Source organism: Salvia hispanica, chromosome 2 (genome assembly GCF_029641045.1).
Source record: "Salvia hispanica isolate PSC_SH4W2 chromosome 2, Shi_PSC_v1, whole genome shotgun sequence".
NCBI classification, from domain to species: Eukaryota; Viridiplantae; Streptophyta; class Magnoliopsida; order Lamiales; family Lamiaceae; genus Salvia; species Salvia hispanica.
The window spans coordinates 42807550-42829175 of record NC_142693.1 but is presented as its reverse complement, the minus strand read 5'-3'; the positions used below and the strand labels follow the sequence as shown (position 1 = coordinate 42829175).

The window sequence follows — 21626 nt, the reverse complement described above, 5'->3', positions numbered from 1 at the left end:
ACCAAACACCATACAATGGGCTGCAAAATTTTTATTGGTTGTACCAAACAGCCTATTAAGTTGTCCATAAAAGTGGGAAAAGCCCATATCTTCAAAGTCATGAAAATAATTTTACAGCCTACCACCCGAGCTTATAGTAGAAAAATAGAAGTTAATTTCTTTCAAAATCATTCTCTTCCTCCACTTATAATTAAAATAAATAGAATTAACTTCCTACAATCAAAACCTATAAATATGAAGAATAAAACGATAGAAAACTGAATAATTAATTACATTGATTGGTAGGGTCAAGACTTTATAGGGGACAAATGACATAGTAAAACCTCCCACTCACTCCACTTAATCACACATTTTAGCTTTTAATCAAACGTGTTTCAATGGCCTTCAACTATACATTTTTAATTTAATAATTATTTTTTAAATTAAATGACAATCTTGTAAATTTCTACAAAACTCCCCTTTTATATATTGTATAGATACCTAAATCCATATAATTACCGTTGGACCAAAGATGTGAATTGTTATTGAGCATACCTAAATTCATTATGAGGATAAATTTTGGGGTATAGTGGTACCCTTTTTTCCATGTGGCTCCGCCATTCAATGTTGTTGAGTCATTTTTTTTTCGTAAAAACTTTATTCCCTTTCATACTTTACTCTCCTTTCTCTTTCTTTCTTTATTCTCTCTTTTATTTTACTTTTTCTACTTTAACCTTTAACACATATACTACATCCGTCCATATTAAGTGTCACTAATACGAGTTTTAAGAAATATAAAAGAAAGTGAGTTGAATTAGTTAGTGGATTGTGAGTCCCACTTATATATATTAGTTTTATAATAAAATGTGAGTAGAATTGGTTGGTGGAATGTGGGGTCTATTTACCATATATGGTAAAAGTGAAATGTGACTCTTATTGTGGGACGGAGGTAGTATTTCTTAAATCTCGTGCTAAAAAAATTCCCCAACTAGTATTAGTTTTATAGTAATAAAATGTGTGAGATAAAGTAAGTGGAATATGGAGTCCAATACCAAAAGTAGTAGTGAAAAATAAATGAGAAGTTTATTGGTGGACAAACGAAAATGACAAAATGAAAAGTTTAATGTTGGGCAAAGAGAGTACTAGCTATGACATTGACTTTTAATTGAATAATTTCTTTTAATTTTATTTATAGAAATTATGCACTTATATATTTTCAGTTGTTTATTAAAGTGTATGTCTTTTGTGTGTTGGGTATGCAATGTGTGCTTGCAAGCATGAATTATGTGCCGTGTGTGTGCGCGCACACATTTTATATGTACAATGCATGTGGAAGATACTCAATTTTATACTTATTTTAAATTTTAAATATTTATTTTGAATACAAAATTAAAATTATGAATTGAGAGATTTTGAAATAAAAATCTAATTATAAATTAGAGTATTGTAATGATACAAAACTATATGAATTTGAAATAAAATTCTATTCCAAATCCGTATTCCTAATTTATTACTTCATCCGTCGAGGAAATAAATTTTCAATTTGATTTTTTAAGGCGTCCACAATTTAAAATTTCGCTTACTTTTTTCTATTTTATATAATGAACTCCACATTCAAATAAATTGTGGCGGATGGAGGGAGTACTTCTCAGTTTGAATATTTTCGGCTCCACATGCTTAAAAAAATTCATCATACTTAATAAATAAATTAAGATCTAAAAGAAACCAGAACAGGCCTAATGATATAGAAGGGTTCGAGACTTCGAGTGCAATGAAAAAACTATTTACACATAAATAGGCATATTAGGCGTATAGAAAGCCCGAGTTAAAAGCCCAAAACACAGAAACGACGCCGTCACGAAATCCTTGATATAGACACAATTACCAAACCCTAATAAGCCTCCACCCAAATCGACCGATTACCGGCGGCGGAGACAGGTAAAGATGAAGTATAATCCGCGGGTGTCGTCCTCCCGGCGCAAGAGCCGCAAGGCTCATTTCACCGCGCCGTCCAGCGTCCGGCGCGTGATCATGAGTTCGCCGCTCTCCGGCGACCTCCGCTCCAAGCACAACGCGCGGTCGATGCCGGTGCGCAAGGACGACGAGGTCCAGGTGGTGCGCGGCACCTACAAGGGGCGCGAGGGCAAAGTCGTCCAGGTGTACCGGAAGAAGTGGGTGATCCACATCGAGCGCATCACGCGAGAGAAGGTGAACGGATCCACCGTCAACGTCGGGATCCACCCCTCCAAGGTCGTCATCACCAAGCTCCGCCTCGACAAGGACCGGAAGTCGCTGCTCGACCGCAAGGCCAAGGGTCGCGCCGCCGCCGACAAGGACAAGGGCGCTAAGTTCACCGCCGACGATATTATGCAGTCTATCGATTAGGAGGTTGGTTCATTTCTAGATTGTGAGCTTTTCTCAATTTGCGATTTTTGTCTATCGGAGGAATTGCCGATTTTGATGAATTTTGTTTCGTTTCAGACTCGATGTGGAGTAATATTTACATTGTTATTAAATTTTAGCTTAATTTCACAATGAGTTTCCGTTTATATATCTATTAAGTACTAATTGCTTTATATTATTGTTGTTTTTAGGCTATTAGTTTCAATTGAAGTAAATGTAGCACTTCTGGTTTTAATGCTCAGTTTAATTTCACAATGGGATTCCGTTTGCATCAATTTGATCACATTTGAGGTTGTGCTGGTGTTATATACATTCAATTATGATGTATAAAAGTGTTTATAAGCTTGTTTTTTGCTTGTATGTTCTTGTTAAATTTTGTGATCGAGCAATGTTTGTTCACTAATTAATTCTTTGTTGCAAAGCTTAACCATTTGATTTATTAATTTAATGTGATATTATGCCTTTTTGTTGTCACTAAAAAATGTGTGTGATCCTTTCCATTTTATTTTCTGCATATTTATAACCAGTAGCTTTGATGCAACCTTTTGAGAATGTACAATATTCCTAAACCGGCCCAATTACAATTTTACCAACCCAACAAGCTGTGAAATCAGTTGGAATTAGTATATTGTTATTTCAATGCCCTAATTTTTGAATTTGATGGTGAATAATATGTGCAAAATATGCCTTGTAGATCTGTCAAATTCGAAGAATAATAGAATTGGTCCAAAGTTAATGGTTTTTAATCCAATTATCCCCATTCCTTTTGTCATCTGAACATTCATTTTCATTTTCATTTTATAAGTAGTGTGACATTTCAATTTTAAAACAGAGTTTAATTGAGTTGTGTTTTATTTCCAAGTAAAATCTCTTTGTTGAATCTAGTTCTTGTCTCGACTCGATCTGAATAAATTTAAAACAGATAAAATAAATTCTGTGATAAAAAATTGTAGCATTTTCTGAATTAGAATAAGGAAAACTAGTTTCTTTTTTTCTTGCCATTTTTCATTAAACTAAGTAGTACTCCCTCCGTTTCATAGTAATAGAGTCATTTTATCATTTTGGTACGTTCCATAGTAATAGAGTCGTTTCCCTTTTTAGTAAAAATTAACACATTTTCCCACACCTACTTTACTCTCTCTTACTTTATTATCTCTTCATCTCTCTACCTTTTTCATTTTTCACTTTATTCTCCATTTACTTAACTCACCTAACACAATTTTTCTTAATCTTCGTACCGAAATGAAATGTCTCCATTACTATGGAACGGAGGGAGTATCAATAAAAGCTTGTACTCCCTCCGTCCCAATAAATATGAAATGTTTGCTTTTCGGTACAAGATTTTATGTAGTGTTGTTTTGTAAGTTAAAAAAGAGAGAGTAAAACAAGATAGAGGAAAAGGTAGAGATGAAGTTATTTCTATTTTAGGAAACATTTCATTTTTAATGGGACAACCCGAAAAGGAAAACGTTTCATTTCTAGTGGGACAGAGGGAGTACAAATTAAGAATTTAAGGGTATGTTTGATTCATTTTCTGGTCAAACCTGTTTGATACTATAGACAACGCTTTACGTCTGCCCTTGAAAAGGCGCGTGGCCTGAAGTGGCCTTTGTATCTATACATGAGTACTCCAGAAATTACATTTAGTTCCACTATTCTTTCCTCGTCCTCACTTCTCTGCCTGACGAGTTTGAAATCAAACAAGAAAATCAAAGAGGTTATAAATTTATATCTAGATTGGAATTATTTTCGTTCTAGTTCGCCGGAATTGTTGTCATTGGATCTTTTGTGGAAATTGAGGGGTTAAAATGTCAGTATACTTTTAAAAGTGTGTTCGTCCACCGCGTATTAAACGAAATAGAGAAAATCAGCCTCAACTACACTCATGAATCAAACATAGGAAAGCTTATAATTTCATTTAGTTTCAACTACACTCATGAATCAAACATAGGAAAGCTTATAATTTCATTTAGTTTCTTGGTCAAAATATTGATAAGTTTCTTGCGGGCTTGATAAGATTACAAGATTATTATTAAACAAGTTCTATTATTTTATGTCTAAAATTAAATTTAGAAAACAATGAATGATAATGCACGTGGATAGGGAAAAGTAACAACACGTTAAATTAATATTACATGTAATGTCGATAAATATAAAATCATGTTAAATTGAATTTATTATGTATAAAACATTATTGCAATCAATATAAAAGATTGATAAATCAAATTTCTAATAGAAATCAGACTAGTAGTAGTAGTTGAGTGTAGTGTGTAGACTACCAAAGAAAGAAACGCGTGCCTTTATTAAAAGCCCGTGTACAAACGCGTAAGATAGACGACTATATTTAATGATATTAATAAAAAACAATGACTTACGCTGACAAGTGTGGGAAAGATATTGAGAAAAAAGAGCAGCAGCATAGCGCACTTGTCGTATACAAATATACTCTAAATTCGTTCATTTTGATTCCCCGCGTCTTCGTAACTTTCCCACCAATAAATTCGGATCATCCTTTTCTTCTCTCTCTTTTGGACGAAGATGTTACGAAACTTGGTTGTTTGCTTCCATCGATGATGTCGAGCAACTTCCTTTTAATTCGATTAACTACATTATATAGGTTGAAATACCAAGACTTGTTCTTCCGGAACAACAACATTTGCATTGTGAATTTGAAGAAGAAAATAGACAAACAATGGAGAGTTTACTCTGTGAGAAATGGGAGCTCAAGCCGAAGCATTCCTCCACCGAGGTGTTGCAGCGGTGGCGCGACCTCTGCGGCGTCGTCAAGAATCCTAAGCGCCGTTTCCGCTTCACCGCCAACATCTCCAAACGCCACGAGGCCGCTGAAATGCGCAAAACCAATCACGAGAAATTGAGAGTCGCAGTTCTCGTCTCCAAAGCTGCATTCGAATTCATAAAAGGTATAGAAAAACCGTTGCATTTTCAACCTCGAAATATCAAGTAGAAAATATAGTTGATGGGCATATATGATTACAGGTGCGAAGATAAGCGACTACATCGTCCCCGAGGAAGTGGAAGCCGCCGGTTTCAAGATATGCGCCGAGGAATTAGGATCCATCGTAGAAGGCCACGACCTGAAGAAGCTGAAGCTCCACGGAGGGGTCACCGGCATTGCGGAGAAACTGGCCACGGACGCCTCCAACGGCCTCTCTACGGCCGACCTTAGCCGCAGGCAGGAGCTCTACGGCATCAACAAGTTCCAAGAGAGCGAGCCACGGAGTTTCTGGGTGTTCGTGTGGGAAGCCCTCCACGACATGACGCTCATGATCCTCGGCGTCTGCGCCCTCGTCTCCCTCGTTGTTGGAATAGCCACTGAGGGCTGGCCTCGCGGCTCCCACGATGGCCTCGGCATCGTTGCCAGCATATTGCTCGTCGTGTTCGTTACAGCCTCGAGTGATTATCGGCAGTCGCTGCAGTTTAGAGATTTGGATAAGGAGAAGAAGAAGATCTCTGTTCAAGTCACCAGGAATGGTTACCGGCAGAAGATGTCTATTTACGAGCTACTCCCTGGCGATGTGGTGCATCTTTCCATTGGCGATCAAGTCCCTGCTGATGGGGTTTTCCTCTCTGGCTTCTCGGTGTTGATAGACGAGTCGAGCCTGACTGGGGAGAGCGAGCCGGTGATGGTTAATAGCGGGAACCCTTTTTTGATGTCGGGGACTAAGGTGCAGGACGGGACTTGCAAGATGCTGATCACTACCGTCGGGATGAGGACGCAGTGGGGGAAGCTGATGGCCACGTTGAGCGAAGGAGGCGACGACGAGACTCCTCTCCAAGTCAAGCTCAACGGCGTTGCTACCATCATTGGGAAGATTGGCCTTGTGTTTGCTGTTGTCACTTTCGCGGTTCTTGTTCAGAAGCTCGTGGCTCGGAAATGGGGAGATGGGACTAGCTTGGTGTGGTCTGGGGATGATGCTCTGGAGCTGCTCGACTACTTCGCCATCGCTGTCACCATCGTTGTTGTGGCAGTCCCTGAAGGGCTGCCGTTGGCTGTCACGCTCAGCCTTGCATTCGCCATGAAGAAGATGATGAACGACAAGGCACTCGTGCGCCATCTCGCTGCGTGCGAGACCATGGGATCTGCCACCAGCATCTGCAGTGACAAAACCGGAACTCTCACCACAAATCACATGACTGTTGTCAAAGCCTGCATTTGCATGAATGTCAAGGAGATTACTAAACCAGAGCATGCCTCTGCTTTCTGCTCTGAGCTCCCACAGTCCGTGGTCAAGACGCTCGTGCAGTCCATCTTCAACAACACGGGCGGGGAAGTGGTGGTGAACAAGGACGGGAAGCGCGAGATTCTTGGGACTCCCACTGAGGCCGCTATCCTCGAGTTTGGGCTGTCTCTTGGTGGGGATTTTCAAGGGGAGAGGCAGGCTTATAAGCTAGTCAAAGTTGAGCCGTTCAACTCGACCAAGAAGAGGATGGGAGTGGTGCTCGAGCTCCCAGGAGGAGCCGGCCTACGAGCCCACACCAAGGGCGCCTCAGAGATAGTCCTGGCTGCCTGCAGCAGAGTGCTGAATTCAAGTGGGGAAGTGGTGCCTTTGGATGATGCATCATTCAATCATTTGAACGAAACAATCGAGCAGTTTGCGGGTGAGGCTCTTCGGACTCTGTGCCTCGCCTACATGGAGCTCGAGCATGGCTTCTCCACTCAGGATGATATCCCACCGTCTGGGTTCACTCTGATAGGCATTGTGGGGATCAAGGACCCTGTGCGCCCCGGTGTCAGGGAGTCCGTGGCTCTCTGCCGCTCAGCTGGCGTCACTGTCCGGATGGTCACTGGAGACAACATCAATACTGCAAAGGCTATTGCAAGGGAATGTGGGATTCTTACAGATGATGGCATTGCTATAGAAGGTCCGGATTTTCGTGAGATGAGTCTGCAGGAATTGCACCACTTGATCCCCAAGATCCAGGTGATGGCTCGTTCTTCGCCACTGGATAAGCATACGCTGGTGAAACACCTGAGAACCACGTTCAATGAGGTTGTTGCTGTGACCGGTGATGGGACGAATGATGCTCCCGCGCTTCATGAAGCAGATATTGGACTAGCAATGGGCATTGCTGGAACAGAGGTGACTTATCTAACTTCCCTTTGAGTGTCAATTTTCTTATTTTTTTTTTGTTTGTATCTGAAAATATTACCACGTTGTGATTGAATTCAGGTGGCAAAAGAGAGTGCTGATGTTATAATTTTGGACGACAATTTCTCCACCATCGTCACGGTAGCAAAATGGGGCCGTTCGGTATATATAAACATCCAGAAGTTTGTGCAGTTCCAGCTGACTGTCAACATTGTTGCCCTCATTGTAAACTTCACTTCAGCTTGTTTAACTGGTAACAAATCAAGCCTCATGTTTAATTTACTCTTTTTACATACTTATAACTAAAATTGTGACACATTCAGGAAGTGCTCCTCTGACTGCTGTTCAGCTGCTATGGGTGAACATGATCATGGACACACTCGGGGCGCTTGCACTGGCCACAGAGCCTCCAAACGAGGCGCTGATGAAGAAGGCGCCCGTTGGAAGGAGTGGGAACTTCATCACCAATGTGATGTGGAGGAACATCTTGGGACAATCAGTCTACCAGTTTGTGGTCATATGGTTCCTTCAAGCATATGGAAAGGCATATTTTGAAATTGAAAACTATCAAAACTCTGACCTAATCCTCAACACCATCATCTTCAACACATTTGTCTTCTGCCAGGTAAATCTTCTTCAACATCAACTCATGCTCAACAAACTCTACCTAAAATCTCATTATATGTATTTACTTGGTTGTTGAATGGTTGTGCAGCTGTTCAACGAGGTGAACTCGCGAGAGATGGAGAAGATAAACGTGCTCCAAGGGATACTGAACAACCACGTGTTCGCCTCCGTTGTTGGCTCGACAGTCCTCTTCCAGATCATAATTGTTGAGTTCTTTGGGACATTTGCAAACACCACTCCTCTCACAATGAGGCAATGGAAAGCAAGTATATTCATTGGCTTCTTAGGCATGCCCATTGCTGTCATCTTGAAAACACTAATTCCCATTAGAAATTAAGGAAGAAGAATTATGCACTAATCATCAAGACAACTAGAACAAGAGCTTTTATTTTCTTAGCCTCTTGACATGTACAATTTTATCTAGCGGTTTAGAATTTTTTTTCTTTTTCCTTGTATAGTTCATTTATTTATATTGTAAAGTCGGATGATATATTGTTCAATCTACGATGCCATTGCAGAGCTAATTTTGTTTTCAAGGTTTCATTCCACCATTTCAAGTTTTATATTTTACGTGAAATGATTTTCGAAGGTAGGACGCAGGCTAAGTTTATTTTACTAATCAAATAACTCATTCACTGATAAGGTCCGTTTGGTAATTGGAATTTAATGAAATTAAGTATTGTAGTTTAACTCAAGAATGACTCAATTTAATTGGGACATTTCCAAAAAGGAATACGACTCAGCTTAGTTATGACAGATGAAGTATTTCATATTAAGTTCTAATTGATTATTTATATATATTTATGAAATTCTATATTTTTATTCTATATCTTTTAAGTTGTTTGTGCTAGTGTATAGTATTGTAAACGTGTAGTGTTGGATTTGTGTGTTTATGTGTTTATTGGTGTATTTGACTTTGTTTGTGTATCAGTGTATGCATTGTGTTCATGTATGTGTGGTGTGTATTTTTATAGGGCAAACTGCCTTAAAAGTCACAAATTTTTGTCAAATTTCGATTTTTTCCCACGAATTAAAAAATTAGCGCATAATATCACAACTTTATCGAGTTGCTAGTATTTCCCATTTGACCCGACCCTGCGGTTTTCCGATTGAAAACAAGCTTACGTGGCAAGGTTGAAAGCTGATGTCCGGAGATCGCAGGAAATTCATAAAATGACGTCGTTTTCTACGGCTAAAAGGCGCCGTTTTATGTGTAGACCCACGGTGGTTGTAAAATTTATCGGGCAGAATCGGTGGCGGCGCTGCCGGAGGAGGAGGTTGCAAAGAGACCCAAGAGGGTGGTGTGCGAGGGGAGATCAGGAGATTTTACAAAGATTTGGATTTGATGAATCCCGGCACCGAAGTGACAAATTTAGTAATTATTTGATTTTCAAATATTTACTTTAGCTATGAATTCAAATAGTAAAACAGAGAGAATTTAGAATTGTAATTTGATTTATAATATAAATATTTTTTGTGATATCTTCCAAATAGTCTTTATCTTTTTATTTTTGAATACTTTTAAAAAATAGTTGCATGCAAAAAAAATTTCTCTCAAATAATTCATATTGTTCAACCCATTTTTCCTCCTCTCTCATACTTTATTCATTTTTTAATACTATAAAAAATGGACTTAATATTCTATTAATTTTTCTAATATATTATTATTTATATTTTTTAAAATTTGTGATCACTCAAAAGTGACTTCTGTGGGGGGCCAGAGAGAGTAATTTGTATTAATATTAATTTAATAATTTTCATCCCATTAAGTCATGCTTTCTCCGTCCGCCATTTGGACTTTCATTTATACGCGGCACGAGTTTTAAGAAATGTTAAGAAAAGTGGGTAGAAAAAAGTTAGTGGAATACGGTTTCCACTTATATATATTAGTTTTAAATGAAATGTGAGTGAAATGCGTTAGTGGAAGGTGGGACCCTATTACCATTTATGGAAAAAGTGAACCGAGACTCTTATTCGCGGACAGACTAAAATAGAAAAACAGGATTCCTATTCGCGGACGAGGGAGTAGCTCTTAATTTGAACTTATTATGTTTGTATCAATAAAAATAAAATATTTTTCTTTATGAATTATCCGATTAAAAATAAAATATTTCTTAAAATAAAATAACACCATTTCTACTTATTCTCCTTTCGGGGAGTGATCGATTGCTAACTCATCATTTAATTGCTAACTACAACTAATTTAAGGCCATAGGATTTTAGAAAACGTGTGGTCTACAATTTGCCACATGTAATTTTCATTTTTATTAATAAAATAAAAAAAGATAAAAAAAAAACTCCAAATTAGGGCTTTGGATGAAAATGTCAATATAGTGTTTTGAAAATATCAACACAATGCTTTGAGAATGTCAACACAATGCTTTAAGAATGTTAACCCATTGCTTATATTGACATTCTACATGTATTAGATTAATATATTTTACATAGTATATTACATTTCTGCTGTACGAAAAAATTAAAAAAATTCAATTTTTTTTTCAAATATTGACGTCGGAACATATGCATATAGGATATCGTTGTAATCCTTATGAAATTATCTTTGATTTGATATATATTATATGAATTTAAAGTTTTGGGATTTCTTTTAAAAGTTAGTTATAACTAAACATGTAATTAATTAACATTAATATCCCTATTATTATTTTTTGGAAATAATCTTATAGCCTTATTGACGTTTTTCTTTGATTGTATTAATATTTAGGGATTGGTGATTTAAACCCTTAATTTAAATATCTAATAACTATTATTTATTATAATTAATAATTAAATTATAAATTAACAATATAACACTACCCCTCCTCCTTCTTAGTTTTTTCAGTCGGTCGATTAATTATGTAAATTTGGACTTCATCAGAATTCCAATACAACGATGTCGCCAAAGTTAAACAGGGCAAAACTTGGAAATAAAATGAAAGGAAAATTACAAGGAGAAAAATGGAAAAGGGCTTCCATGGAAAAGAAGCGCATAAAATTATATTAACCCTTACCATTTGATGCCCATCCAATTCGTCGTCTCTCGTCACCACTCTCATCTCTCTTCTCTCCTCCACCGTCTACCCTCCCCGCTTGCTCTCAACATACACAACGAACAAACCATGTCGCAGAAGATCGGGAAAGCGATTAGGCGGCCTGGAGCCCCCTCCAAGGCGCCGGTCTACTCAGACGTCAATGTTATCCGCCCTAAGGACTATTGGGACTACGAGGCGCTTACTGTTCAATGGGGGTGGGTAATCAATCCATTGGGATGCTCCAGTCAATTTTTTTTTTCTTTTCCCATCTAATTTGTTTTCCCATGTAATTTGTTTTTCACAGGGAGCAGGATGATTACGAGGTGGTGAGGAAGGTTGGTAGGGGGAAATACAGCGAGGTTTTTGAGGGTATTCATGTTACCAATAACGAGAAATGCATCATCAAAATCCTCAAACCGGTCAAGAAGAAGAAGGTCCATAAATCAATTGTTGCTCAAGATAGTTTCTTTCCTGTCAAATGCTCTATTCTTGCTATGAACAATAAGAGGGAGAAGATTGAATGATTATATTTCTTAAACATTCAATATAATAGATTAATTGACTAGAAATTTGGTCGAAATCAAAACCATCGGTCTAGTGACTTGTTTCATACATTTTTGGCAATAGATGAGATGACTTAATTTTGGTTTTTGGTTTTGATTTTAATTGGGGTTTGAGTAGGAGGGAATTTTGAAAGTAAAGAATAAGGAAAAGCTAAAATGAGGAATGATAAAGATAAATGCTAGAAGCGGAGAGAATTCACAAGAACTAAGAAGAGAAAATATGAATGTAGAAAAAAAAAAAATAGTAGAGAAGTCATGTTGCTTTAATACCTATTTCAAGTTTGAATTAAGAGTTTGTTTAATATACTTTTCTGTGTTGTTATTTACTTGGAACTGTTTTAAGTTTTATATGAATGATCGTATCCATTTCTGCAGATCAAGAGAGAGATTAAGATTTTGCAGAATCTCTGTGGAGGGCCAAATATTGTAAAATTGCTTGATATTGTAAGGGATCAGCAATCAAAGACCCCAAGTCTTATATTTGAACATGTGAACAATACAGACTTTAAAGTGCTGTATCCCACTCTATCAGATTTTGATATTAGATATTACATATATGAGCTTTTAAAGGTAAGTCTCTTCTTTCATCTGCACTTACTTTTTCTTCTATATCTTTCAAATTCCTGGTTCTTCTTTATCTGCTTGACATGTGCTATTCTATCATTTATTCATTTTTCATGCCAACTTGATTTTACGTGAACATTTTGTATGACCAGTTGAAGTTGAAGAACAATGAAACTAAATGGATCCGGTCATTTCAGTTTGGCATTTTTTTGTGGATGTATCATTTTATGGCCCCTGATTGCAACCTGAACTTGGAGAATATAACATAATTTTAACTATAGCTGGTATGGTTTGTTTTCATTTGTGGCATGCATTTACTAGAGTATGAAGAGTAGGTTCAAGGACCCAGTTCTTTTTTCTGCAGTGGGAAGGAAATATGACAAGCAACAAAGGAAATAGGAATTTCCATAGATTCTGCTCTCGATTATGTGGTTGAAGCACCGACAGCAATGATGTTTAGATTTTTTTATTAGTGTTATTCCAGATTTAGACTCTGGCATTCATGGGATGGGACTATGACTTCTTGGACTTGAACTGAATAATCTTACTAATTTAGTTGAAGCAGGCTAGTTTCTTGTTTAATAGGAGTATCAAAATGAGCACATGCCTAATTTTAACGAATTAGTTACCCGCACTCAACTTCTCTTCTCCTGAGTTCTTCTAGCTGTGATAGAAATGATGTATCCTGATGGAGAGGCTGAAGCTTTTTTTAACTGATAATACAGGCTTTAGATTATTGCCATTCTCAAGGCATCATGCATCGGGATGTGAAGCCCCACAATGTCATGATAGATCACGAGCAGCGTAAACTCCGCCTAATTGACTGGGGACTTGCTGAATTCTACCATCCAGGGAAAGAGTATAATGTTCGTGTTGCTTCTAGGTTTGCGATCATTCTTCACCTCTGGTTTTACTTTTACTAATTATCTTGTCTTATTTTGCTCGACGTATTCTATTCAAAAACTGTACTTCCGTTTTGAATATGTATTGCTTTGTTGAAATATTTTCTCATTTGTACTTTCTTTTTCTGATATGCTCTGGTTTAGTTAGTGGAAGAGAATCATGAAGTATAGTTTATAGACCACTAACTGCTAAGTGCTAACAAAGGAAATGAGACTCATATAGGATTGTTACCAAGTCAAAGGAAGAGAAAATTCTTCTGATATTCAGTTCTGCTATTTTTATTTATGATGAATCAGGTTTATATACAATGCCATTGCTCTGATTGTATTAAGATTTCCACTTAGAATAGAACGTTAGTCTTGACCTAGATAAGGAGTTATAATTCTGATAATGATAGGTTACTCAGTGAGAATTAAATTTTGAATCTGTAAATTCAGTTTTGAGAGAAATAATGAAGATTGTTTGGTTTAGCTGAAGTGAACAAATTAATTAGTTTTAAAGTGGAATATTTTAAGTTGGACATATATTCTCAATTCTTAGTTTTGTGATGCATCTTTTTTCATCATCGCAATTTTGATTAATAAACCTCATTATTATGAAAATATAATAATTTAATAGTACTTATTTGGAATAGTGAGTATAATATATTTTCAGTCAAAACCTAAAAGAACATGAACTTTAGATGCATCTAGGTGGCTAGTAAATAGTGGTGTGATTGGTGTCTCTTGAACTTGATTTCAAGGGAATATGATTAAAGAAGGTGGCATCTACTCCCTCCTTCCACGAAAAATAGTCTCATTTTGCCATTTTGGGATGTCCACAAAAAATAGTCCCGTTTCTATAAATGGAAAGTCTCTCTCTCATACTTTACCCACTTTTTCTACTCTCTCTCGTACTTTTCCTACTTTTTCTTCATCTCTCTCTTACTTTACCTACTTTTTCTCCTCTCTTATACCAAATTTCTCATTAAAACCTGTGCCGTCCACAAATGGGACTGTTTTTTGTGGTCGGAGGGAGTATAAATTTCACTATAGAAAATTACATGCTTTGATTTTATTGAATTTTCCCTATTAGTTCTCTATCTTCTTTATAGGAAATTAATTGCCAAGTACAAGTTTATCATTACATTATTTCTGTCAACTGCAGTGCATATGGTCAATTATAGGGCACTGTTTATATCCACTTGATTCATGTCCTAATGGTAATTTACTTTGTTTATTGTTATCTCATAAGAGGTAGTGGATGAATCATGAATTTATGACCTATTAATAATTAGCTAGAATTCTTCTAATATGTATAATCTGACAGTTGGGAAATAAGGGCATAGTTTGAACATTTGCGACTTGTTTCAATTTTGTATTAACCATAGAACTTGGTTCTCTTGCAAATTTATAAGCCAACTGAAGTTGAAACTATTGGTAAACCTTGGGTATCAGAATATGATTTACTTCTTGATAATGGCAGTATCTCTTTTCCATGTCATTACCATTATGTCCAAACAAAATATATCATATTCAACATGAGAAATTTGGGATCTTAAGATTGATGCAAATCATCTGATTATTGTGCTAGGATCAGATTTGATGGATGATTTTGACAGTCACATGTACTAAATAGATATATGCAAATATTTGTGTTAAGTTCTAATCTCATGAAAATTACACTGATTGAAGGGAACAGTTGGCATGAGAATTGCTAAGCATTTTATGTAGTTAAATCGTTGAAATATTTTTGTATCCACATGTTTCACTTCGGTCAGCTTATTGTGTATTTAAAAATCTAGGTAGCAGCCTCTTAACTCAGACTCTTCTCCTAGATCTCTGTTCTGTTACCATATTTATTAGTTGAAAGATGGTTTCAGTTTCATGGTTATGAGTATGGGATTTGTTTGATCACGTTGCTTCTAGCTGTCTTCTAAATGTATACATTTTCATGTTTTTTTGCCATATGCACAGATATTTTAAAGGCCCTGAACTTCTGGTTGATTTGCAAGATTATGATTACTCCTTGGACTTATGGAGCTTGGGCTGTATGTTTGCTGGAATGGTATGCTTATTTCTTTTATCTGTCTCTGTTGTAGGTGTTAAACTTCTGTTCTTCTACGCTACATATGTGCTACACCATATTTAGGGGGTACGTTAATGGGCTTGATCATATGAATTCATGAGATTCTATTCAATGCCATCCTTTCTATATGTTCTAAATATGGAAGAATCAGAATTTAAAATATGGGTGACAAATCGTGCGTGTTGTGTCGTTATCGTGTCGACACGATAACAACAAACACGAACACGGCCCGTTAAGGAAACTCCAAACACGAACACGAACACGACCGCTACCCTCAGACACGAACACGACACGAACCACTTTGGGTCAACACGACACGATAACAACACATATATGACACGACACGACACAATACACTATAATTTAGAGACGGAGAGAGACAAGAGCGGTTGCGGCGCTACTAAACCCTAAACTGGAAAGTGATTTAGAATGAAAAATGAAAAATCTATTTTCACGCTAATAGTAAGTGCTCCATTAAACTAAACCTAATTTAAATTTTAAAATAAATAGAAAAATAATAATATTTTAATATATTAATATTATTTCTTAACGTGTAATACGAACACGACACGAAATTTTCGTGTCGACACAATAAGGACACGAACCCAATAAGCTTTGACGCATACCCATTAATTTTGCGCGGGTCGTCCGTGTTATCGTGTTGTGCCAAAAATTGCCAGCCCTAATTTAAAATAGACTGCTCACATATACCAAGTATCTGAATCTCTATGTTAGCTATTCTTCCTGAAGCCTCACGAGAGACTTTTATCTGATTTCTTGTGATGTGTGGATGGTAGTTGAGATTTTAAATGGTCATACTTAAATTAAATGTGAATTTTCCTTCTGTAATTGTAATTATGCTTATGTGGAGCTTGTGCTGTATAGATATTCCGTAAGGAGCCTTTCTTCTATGGGCACGATAATTATGATCAACTGGTCAAGATTGCAAAGGTATGTCGAAAGATAACTCTCTAGTGAATTTATTTTTTACTTGTACTCGTTTTTTTCCAGATATTTGTTTACATGGCTGAGATTGGAATGCATCCCATGTTCTAGTGTTTAAATCTCACCTTCAGTTAAATAAGATGGTCATTACCTTTGAGTTTAATTGCATCCTTTCTTTGTATATACTATATAGTTAGATCATAAGTTTATGATGATATCACAATACATATGCTTTGGCAACTACATTGGGAAGTGGATGATTAACATGCAAGCAGATTCATTACTGATTTCATGCTAGTAGTTTAGAATATTGGTATTACCTAGTAAGGTTTCAAATCTTGATAAAATGACAGGTATTGGGTACGGATGAGTTGAATGCCTATTTGAACAAGTACCGCTTGGAATTAGACCAAAATCTCGCAGCTCTTGTTGGAAGGTGAAATATATGAGACTTTGCAATTGGTCTTCCGTTTGTATTTATTTATATTGTCTGAGTAGAAGTCTAGAAGATAATACTGATTTCCTGGTGTGTCAATCTAGGCATAGTAGAAAGCCGTGGACAAAATTCATCAATGCTGATAATCAACATTTGGCTGTTCCTGATGTAAGCATTTCATCCATATGGATACCGAGAACCTATTTACCATGTAGTTAAGTTTTTTATACTATAATATTTGACCGTAAATATTCTTTTATCATCTGAAGGCAATTGATTTTGTTGACAAGTTGTTGCGATATGATCATCAAGAAAGGCCAACTGCAAAGGAAGCAATGGTACATTCTTTCTTCACTCACCTGACTGTTTCCAACTGGAATTTTTTTCTCTTATGATGGAATTTGAGATATGGAAACATCTTATCCAATTTATACTCCTCCATTCTCTCTAAACCCTATTTAATGCTCAAAATTGCATCCAGTTGTTGCTAAAGCATATCTTTGCTTCTGACTGATGGTTGTAATCTTGTGCAGGCCCATCCTTACTTTTATCCGATAAGGAATGCAGAAGGCCGCAGAAGTCGTGGCCAATAGGATTTGAAGGAGGAAGGAGGGGTCACTGAGTCAAACTCGAGGTGCCTAGTTATTCTTGTTGTTCTTGTAAACTTGTACTGATCATTCAAGTTGAGTAGCTCTGCTGTGGTTACCATTTGATTCATTCACAAGTTTGTTGTACTTCATTGTACACAAATTTGAGTCAGCGCTGTGTGGTTTATGTGATAGATTTTCATGATTGATTTCTTCAATTAAATTATCCTTTAATTGAAACCGAAGCAGATATATCGTGTTTGGCCTTTATAAGGGCCTAGATTCATTGTTGTGTAACTGTTTTGTCGATTGAGATCTGCTAAATTTTGATATGTTCAATGTTGTTTTCTTCTTCTGTCAATCCTATATACGTCCGTTGCCTTTCATTCAAGTATTGTTTTTCCGTGCAATTCGACTTCTCCTTTGGAGACTCTTTTCCACTTCACCCAGAATTCTCTGAGTGTTCTTTTTCCTTTAGAGCTATAATGAAAGATCATATAAACTATTCAACAGATGTGGCTTTTGCTTATTCTTATATCGAAATACATTTTGAGTACTTTAGAAAACTTCAGTGGCACCATCTTTAGTGTCGAAGCAAATACCAATCTCTCCAGTATATATCGACCAACCGATCCATGTTACTGTCATCAACCCTACAGACACGTTCTTCATTGGCATCCTCAAAACTCTAACAACGAGAACAAGTTCAGTAATCTTTTCTTTGGTGTGAAAAACAAACTAAAATAACAAAAGTTATGATTTTCATTTGAACAAACAATTGTACTAAATGAATTCTTTAAAAACAATTGTACTAAATGAATTCTTTAAAAATATAAATTATACTTTCTCCGTCCTATAATAAATGACACAATTGAAAAATGGCACGGGATTTTATGAGATGTGTGTTAGGTGGAAAGAGAAAATAGTATATTTATATTAACGTATGAGAGAGTTTTTTCCAAAAAAGGAAATGTGTCATCTTTTGTGGGACAAACTAAAAAGGAAAGTGTGACATCTATTCTGGGGCGGAAGGAGTATCTATTTTGGTCATGTCTCTTTAAAATTAGAAATCTTTAATTTTAAGACATTTTTTTCTCTAAGAGATGAGACCTGTCTTAGATAATTATAATTCAATCATGTGTACAATTTTAAAAGTTTCTATGTTTAAAGGACAGATGTAGTATCAACACGATTACATGATTATGCCTACATAATTTAATGTTAACATTGTACATGTATTTATAGGTATATTATGATAAAAATGTTGATATTAAACTGTTTATCAAAATATATAAAAGTTTTTGAAAATATTATCAAAATTTGTCATCCTCAGAATCTTTAGAAAATTACATTCAATTTGATACATATGTTGTGTGAAAGATATTTTAATCAAGATAGTTAAAGTTTTGAGACAATTTTTGAAGAGGAATACTAAAATATATGTGGAACTAAAAAAGAGGAAGACTATAAAAGCTGGTGGTGAAAGAAAGATGGAGTGGTCCATGTTAAAATATTTGGATCAGGCATATCAAGGTGTGTGTATACGTTAGTGTTTATTGTTCATATCATATGATCTTCACTTTCACCTATCTCTTCTTTTTTCCGAAATTTATATTTCTTGTAGTGTCTATAATTGACTGCACTGTTGTGTCAATAATTTTACGATCCAAATGAAAATTGTCTAAATATTAAGAACAAAACTTCCATTTATAGATGGTTGAATTAGAAGTCCCTGGGATCGACAAAAATAGACATCCCAGGAGGTGACTTAGTCCAGTCAGGCAGATTGTGATCATGATCTAGACTTTTAATGCACCATAAATCCTGGGCGCACGATAGACTCTCCCAGTGCGGGATCCCTAACCTGAGCGGCTCCTCGCTCGCCACCTCCGTCGCCACCACTCCGCACCCGCACTCCCTCGCCATGTTATGCGCCATCCCGCACAGCGCCCTCACGCACCTCACCGCCTCCGGGCCTTCCCCTCCCAGCCCGAACAGGAAATGCAGCCCGAACGGCCTGAACACCTCCGGCACCGACGGCAGCCTCAGCCACGGCATCGCCCTGTCCACCGCCCGCGTCGCCCCCGCCAGCGCCCTCCTCACGCGCGACGCGCCCCGCACCTCCAGCGTGAACACCTCCTTGCAGTTCCACACGCTCACCACGCCCCACGACGACGCCCCGGCACGTGCGAGGAACGTGCCGAGGCAGAGCCTGTTGCTGAGGATGGCGTCGATGTCGCGGGGGAAGAACTCTGTGGCGGAGAAGCGGCGGCGGTAGAGCGCCTCGGCGGCGGTGGGGCTGAGCTTGGTGATGGTGGCTTTGTTTGTGACGCGGACTCGGTGGGCGTACACGGGCTGGACGAGGATCGAAGGGGTGCGGAATTTGGTGTAGCCGCATTTGCCGGTGAAGAGATTGAGGGATGGAACGTTGTCGTTTACGGTCGCCATGTACGAGTATTCGGCGCCGTTTTCTATGAACCATCCTTCCATTTCTTGCACTAATTTGAGCCCAACACCCATCCTCCTATAATGTGATAAAAACACAGTCCCCACATGTGTTTATTACAAGCATAGATGTAAACAATAGTTACCTAAAAAGGGTGCCTACAAAACAAAATGAATATCTTTGATAACATGACAAGACAAAAAAAATAGTCCCTACATATGTTTATCCAGGATTTGGATGCCTTATTGTGCTACTGTTCCATACATCACATTATTTAAATAAAAAGAAATTAATATCTTAATAAGTACTACTTCCGTCCCCCAAAATTTGCTACACTTTGATCCGACACGGATTTTAAGAAATGTAATGGAAAGTGAGTTGAAAAAGTTGGTGGGATGTGGGTCCTACTTTTAAAGTACTAGTTTTATAATAAAATGTGAGTAGGAATGAGTTAGTGGGATATGGGGTCCACTACTAAAAATGGTAAAAGTGAAGTGTATCAAATTTTCAGGGACAGACCGAAATAGTAAACTGTATCAAATTTTCAGGGATAGAGGTAGTATTACTCTATCTCATTCTTGAGCAGAACGAGAGATTTTATGCACTTTTATTTTCTATGTTAAGTGGAGAAAATAAAATAACGCAAAGGGAATAAAATAGAGATAAAAGAGGTTTTCATTTTTAGTAATGAGTCATGTCTGGGACAAACTAAAAAGGAAAATGAGTTATCTTCAAATAAGACAAATAAAGTACTACTACCTCCGTCCCTCAAAATTTGCTACACTTTGACCCGACACGGGTTTTAAGAAATGTAATGGAAAATGAGTTGAAAAAGTTGGTGGGATGTGGGTCCTACTTTTAAAGTATTAGTTTTATAATAAAATGTGAGTAGGAATGAGTTAGTGGAATATGAGGTCCACTACCAAAAATGGTAAAAGTGAAGTGTATCAAATTTTCAGGGACGGACCGAAATGGTAATATGTATCAAATTTTCAGGGACAGAGGTAGTATTATTTATGAATTATTGTGATGTGTGGAACAACATAGTCTGGTGCGACTTTTAGCACAGCAGACTAGCAGAGGATCCAATCCATTTATACAAGCAAAGATGTAAACAATAATTACCTAAAAAGGGTGCCTACAAAACAAAATGAGTATCCTAGATAAGGAAATAAAGGAATGGTAATAAGTTATACCGATGAGAAGGAGAAACACGGAGGCCTAAAATGTAGGCAAGTTTAGTGTAGTGAGGGAGAGGGAGATTGGGACAGTTTTTCCCATTTCTAGAGACATTGCTTCCGCAGTTGACGGTTTTGATGCAACCTCTGACCATCCCAATTATCTCTCTTTCATACTTATCCTTAACCAGCTCAGCCACCTGAATGCAATAAATTACTAATAAGTAGGAGTATCAAATACTAATACTAAAATTAGTCTTCGATTTGTGAACAAGAAGAGAAGTACGAGCATGAGAGAAGTCGGGGAGTGGCGGACCCGACAAACGGGGTCGCCTAAAAGGTCTGTGTGGAGAGAGAGTTTTCCGGTGGCTCTCACATCGCACCTTTTCTCGACTTCTTCCACTGCTCTGCAATCTCTTTTTGCGTCGTATTCTCGCACCACCATCGCGGCATACATCTCTCTGACTCTCTATCTATATAAATTCAAGTGGAATTGGGAAAAAAGTTAAAATGGAGTAGAGAGAACAAGTAGGTGATTTAAGAGGATGATTAGTGAAGGATTATGTAGTAGTGGTGAACAATTATCCTATTTATAGAGGAACCTCAATCTTAGTTAGAAAAGCAATCAAGAAACAAAAATAGATAAAAACTAGTGGCTATGCAATTATTCTATTTGCATGCACCATTTGATGATATTAACTTGGAGTGGAATATGACTATATTTCTAAAGTTTATAGATGAAACATATAAAAAGCAGATATTTTTTAATTTAAATACTTAGTAGTTAG

General features: G+C 37.1%; 3 protein-coding genes and 1 pseudogene across 3 annotated transcripts; 3 read left to right on the top strand and 1 right to left on the bottom strand.

The window, feature by feature from the left end:
* Positions 1 to 1828: 1828 nt before the first annotated feature.
* Positions 1829 to 2514, top strand: LOC125205740 (large ribosomal subunit protein uL24z pseudogene; annotated as a pseudogene).
* Positions 2515 to 4867: 2353 nt separating this feature from the next.
* Positions 4868 to 8644, top strand: LOC125201768 (calcium-transporting ATPase 2, plasma membrane-type-like). Its single transcript, XM_048100011.2, has 5 exons — positions 4868 to 5303; positions 5380 to 7484; positions 7575 to 7746; positions 7817 to 8118; positions 8209 to 8644. Exons 1-5 carry the CDS (start codon positions 5075 to 5077, stop codon positions 8455 to 8457), a joined length of 3057 nt encoding a protein of 1018 aa, XP_047955968.1. The 5' UTR covers positions 4868 to 5074; the 3' UTR covers positions 8458 to 8644.
* Positions 8645 to 11071: 2427 nt separating this feature from the next.
* Positions 11072 to 17575, top strand: LOC125201358 (casein kinase II subunit alpha-2-like). Its single transcript, XM_048099434.2, has 10 exons — positions 11072 to 11364; positions 11454 to 11583; positions 12088 to 12282; positions 13002 to 13159; positions 15135 to 15225; positions 16132 to 16197; positions 16545 to 16627; positions 16732 to 16795; positions 16897 to 16965; positions 17161 to 17575. The coding sequence occupies exons 1-10, from the start codon at positions 11135 to 11137 to the stop codon at positions 17218 to 17220; spliced, it is 1146 nt and encodes a 381-aa protein (XP_047955391.1). The 5' UTR covers positions 11072 to 11134; the 3' UTR covers positions 17221 to 17575.
* A 1361-nt stretch (positions 17576 to 18936) lies between these two features.
* On the bottom strand, positions 18937 to 21295 carry LOC125205744 (putative N-acetyltransferase HLS1). Its single transcript, XM_048104877.2, has 3 exons — positions 21125 to 21295; positions 20857 to 21038; positions 18937 to 19738 (listed from the first exon to the last, which is right to left on the bottom strand). Exons 1-3 carry the CDS (start codon positions 21293 to 21295, stop codon positions 18937 to 18939), a joined length of 1155 nt encoding a protein of 384 aa, XP_047960834.2.
* Between the last annotated feature and the right edge of the window lie 331 nt (positions 21296 to 21626).

Bases quoted from the DNA above. Each gene is read 5' to 3' on its own strand.
- LOC125201768 (XM_048100011.2), top strand. From the start codon at position 5,075: ATGGAGAGTTTACTCTGTGAGAAATGGGAGCTCAAGCCGAAGCATTCC. The intron at 7,485-7,574 runs GTGACTTATCTA...GATTGAATTCAG, and splicing joins TGGGCATTGCTGGAACAGAG to GTGGCAAAAGAGAGTGCTGA. The intron at 8,119-8,208 runs GTAAATCTTCTT...ATGGTTGTGCAG, and splicing joins ACACATTTGTCTTCTGCCAG to CTGTTCAACGAGGTGAACTC.
- LOC125201358 (XM_048099434.2), top strand. From the start codon at position 11,135: ATGCCCATCCAATTCGTCGTCTCTCGTCACCACTCTCATCTCTCTTCT. The intron at 16,796-16,896 runs GTAAGCATTTCA...TATCATCTGAAG, and splicing joins AACATTTGGCTGTTCCTGAT to GCAATTGATTTTGTTGACAA. The intron at 16,966-17,160 runs GTACATTCTTTC...AATCTTGTGCAG, and splicing joins CAACTGCAAAGGAAGCAATG to GCCCATCCTTACTTTTATCC.
- LOC125205744 (XM_048104877.2), bottom strand. From the start codon at position 21,295: ATGTATGCCGCGATGGTGGTGCGAGAATACGACGCAAAAAGAGATTGC. The intron at 21,039-21,124 runs GTACTTCTCTTC...TATTGCATTCAG, and splicing joins CCCCGACTTCTCTCATGCTC to GTGGCTGAGCTGGTTAAGGA. The intron at 19,739-20,856 runs GTATAACTTATT...ATCACATTATAG, and splicing joins CGTGTTTCTCCTTCTCATCG to GAGGATGGGTGTTGGGCTCA.